The following is a 2,500-nucleotide window of genomic DNA, read 5'->3' on the forward strand; positions in this document are numbered from 1 at the left end:
TATTGTTCGTATTATTCTTGTTAGTATTGCTATTATCATCATAGTCCATCTTTGTCATCCTCATCACTGGTATCATTCTTCTCAGTACTCGTCATAGACACTAACCCCCCCCCCCCCTCGTCTCCAGCCCCGGCGAGGACGACATGCCCATCGTGCTGGTGCCGGAGGAGAGCGCCGCCGAGTGCGTGTCCAACAACCAGCTCTCCTCCTTCGGCTTCCTCGGCTTCGTGCTCAACGTGGTCAACGCCGTCATCAACGTGGCCAACAACCTCAACAACAACGACAACAGCAACAACAACAACGACAACAACAACAACAACAACGACGGCAACACGAACCAGGTGGCGATCACGGAGACGGCCACCAACGACAACCCTCCGGTCATGGCGATCGCCGGGCGCCGCGTCCAGCGCCTCAAGATGATGCGGACGGCCCTCAGCTCGCACCTACGGAGCGTCCGCAACTACAGGACGCGGAATCGAAGGTCTGGGACGTCCTCCTCGAGATCCTGCGGCGGAGGAGGGGGCAGAGGCGACGACGGCGACGGTGAAGGAGGAAGCGGCTCCGACGTGGTAGACGAGGCGCTGGTGGCCGCCGTGGCGCTGATGGACATGTGGAAGGAGGTGCTGTTCGAGGAGGACCCAGCGTGCATGGCGCTCGAGTTCTGCGACGCAGCGGGGAAGCTCGGGCGGGTCTCGCGGCTGGCGGGGATGATGGCGCAGGTGGCGGCCGTCGCCGCTGCGAAAATGCTGCAGAATTTCCAGGTGAGAAAAGCAAGTGGGTAGGGTGGGAGGGGGGCATGTGTTTGCGTGCGTTTATTATGGGGGTTCGTTCTTTTTCATAGATCTGTGTGTATTTTGAGAGGCAATCTGGATCCCGGATCAGTAAGGGTCATTTGAATATGAGCCTCCCACTACTCTGGGTCTTCGGGCACAGCCTCCTTGCCCGTCGCCTCAGTCCGTTTCTGTTGGGAGCTTTAAACATCCCCCCCCCCCCCCAGTATATGCAACAAATCATCATAAGTAATAACTCATTTTTCTTTCTCTCCAGGGCGTTAACCCAGACTACCTGATCAAAGCTTCTGAAGCAGGCGCCGAGGGAGAGAACTGCGCCCTTGTGTACAGTGCATGCTATCTACTGGAGGATGAAGACTTCGGACGCGTCGTGTAATATTGTGTCAATATGTACATTTGTAATAAACTGTATTTTCCTATTTTCTGGTTTCCCTTTTTGGTCTCGGGTGCTTAGGAAGTGTCCTTTTGAAAGAACAGGATGATAAAGAGGAAGATAGATAGATAGAAAGGGAGATAGATAACAGACACTCACATAATTCTCTTCGCACATTAACATATATTTTAAAATGGAAATAAGCAGAGGTTTACGTTTAATGAATTACATATTATTTGTTTTTATTACAAAATGAATGTCTTTTCATGTAGGTGATATTTTCTTGATATAGGATCTCAGTCATAGCCTGAACCAGAGTGAATTTCTCTGTGATACCAAATTAAATATGTAAACTAGCAATGTTAGGGGAAAACTGAATACCTATATATACACATTTTATGTGTATTCACTACCCAATAATTACAATTACATAAAAAAACAATAAACTCAATATTATAATTTTTACTTAAGGATTAGCAAATATTGATATTATCTCACTTTCATCACCCAATGTCTAAGATTAAAAAAAAGAAATGTTGGGAAATATTCATGCAGACACGCACAGAGAAACAGACCCACACACACACAGAGAAACAGACCCACACACACAAATACATACAAACAAATAGACACACACATAGACTCACAATAGATGTCAATTCATTAATGCCTATTATCCAAAAAAAAAAAAAAAAAGGGAAAAGAAAATGATTACAGTCTTTAGATAAATTTATTGTCGATTAATAAATAAAAATAACATACACAATATTTACACTTTATTATGTAACACACCAATCCTTTTCATCCGAGCAGTGGACATGTCATATCTTCACAGTTATCAGCCGACGAGATGCTCCCCAGCCTCCACCTTACCATCTTTGCCTGCAACCTGGATTTGGATATTATTATATAAATTATTACGATATCTGTTTCTATCATGTATACCGTATGCGTTTTATGGAATATTTTTTTTTTCTTTTTTTTTTCATTATCGACATTGTATTGCAATGTGAAGGTAAACATTATCATGTCATGTGATGCTGGTGATTACGATGGTGGTGATGATGATGATGATGATGATGATGATGATGATGATGATGGTGATGATGATGATGATGATGATGATGATGATGATGATGATGATGATGATGATGATGATGATGATGATGATGATGATGATGGTGATGATGATGATGATGATGATGATGATGATGATGATGATGATGATGATGATGATGATGGTGATGGTGATGGTAATGCTGCTGCCGCTGCTGATGATGAGGAAGAGGAGGAGGAGGAGAAGGAGAAGGAAGAGAAGTAGGAGGAGGTAGGA

General features: G+C 44.4%; 2 protein-coding genes across 2 annotated transcripts in view; one reads left to right on the forward strand and one right to left on the reverse strand.

Moving 5' to 3' along the window:
* Positions 1-1,202, forward strand: part of LOC125046239 (probable serine/threonine-protein kinase MARK-A) — a 2,151-nt gene extending 949 nt beyond the window's left edge. Inside the window, exons 3-4 of the mRNA XM_047644004.1 lie at positions 128-764; positions 1,051-1,202. Of these exons, the coding sequence (XP_047499960.1) occupies positions 128-764; positions 1,051-1,170 (757 nt within the window). The 3' untranslated portion in view covers positions 1,171-1,202. The remainder of the gene's footprint in view (positions 1-127; positions 765-1,050) is intronic.
* A 681-nt stretch (positions 1,203-1,883) lies between these two features.
* The window catches only part of LOC125046263 (probable serine/threonine-protein kinase DDB_G0272282), a 1,682-nt gene continuing 1,065 nt past the window's right edge, over positions 1,884-2,500 (reverse strand). Inside the window, exon 2 of the mRNA XM_047644068.1 lies at positions 1,884-2,056. Within this exon, the coding sequence (XP_047500024.1) occupies positions 1,969-2,056 (88 nt within the window). The 3' untranslated portion in view covers positions 1,884-1,968. The remainder of the gene's footprint in view (positions 2,057-2,500) is intronic.

This window comes from Penaeus chinensis, chromosome 38 (genome assembly GCF_019202785.1).
Source record: "Penaeus chinensis breed Huanghai No. 1 chromosome 38, ASM1920278v2, whole genome shotgun sequence".
Lineage (NCBI taxonomy): Eukaryota > Metazoa > Arthropoda > Malacostraca > Decapoda > Penaeidae > Penaeus > Penaeus chinensis.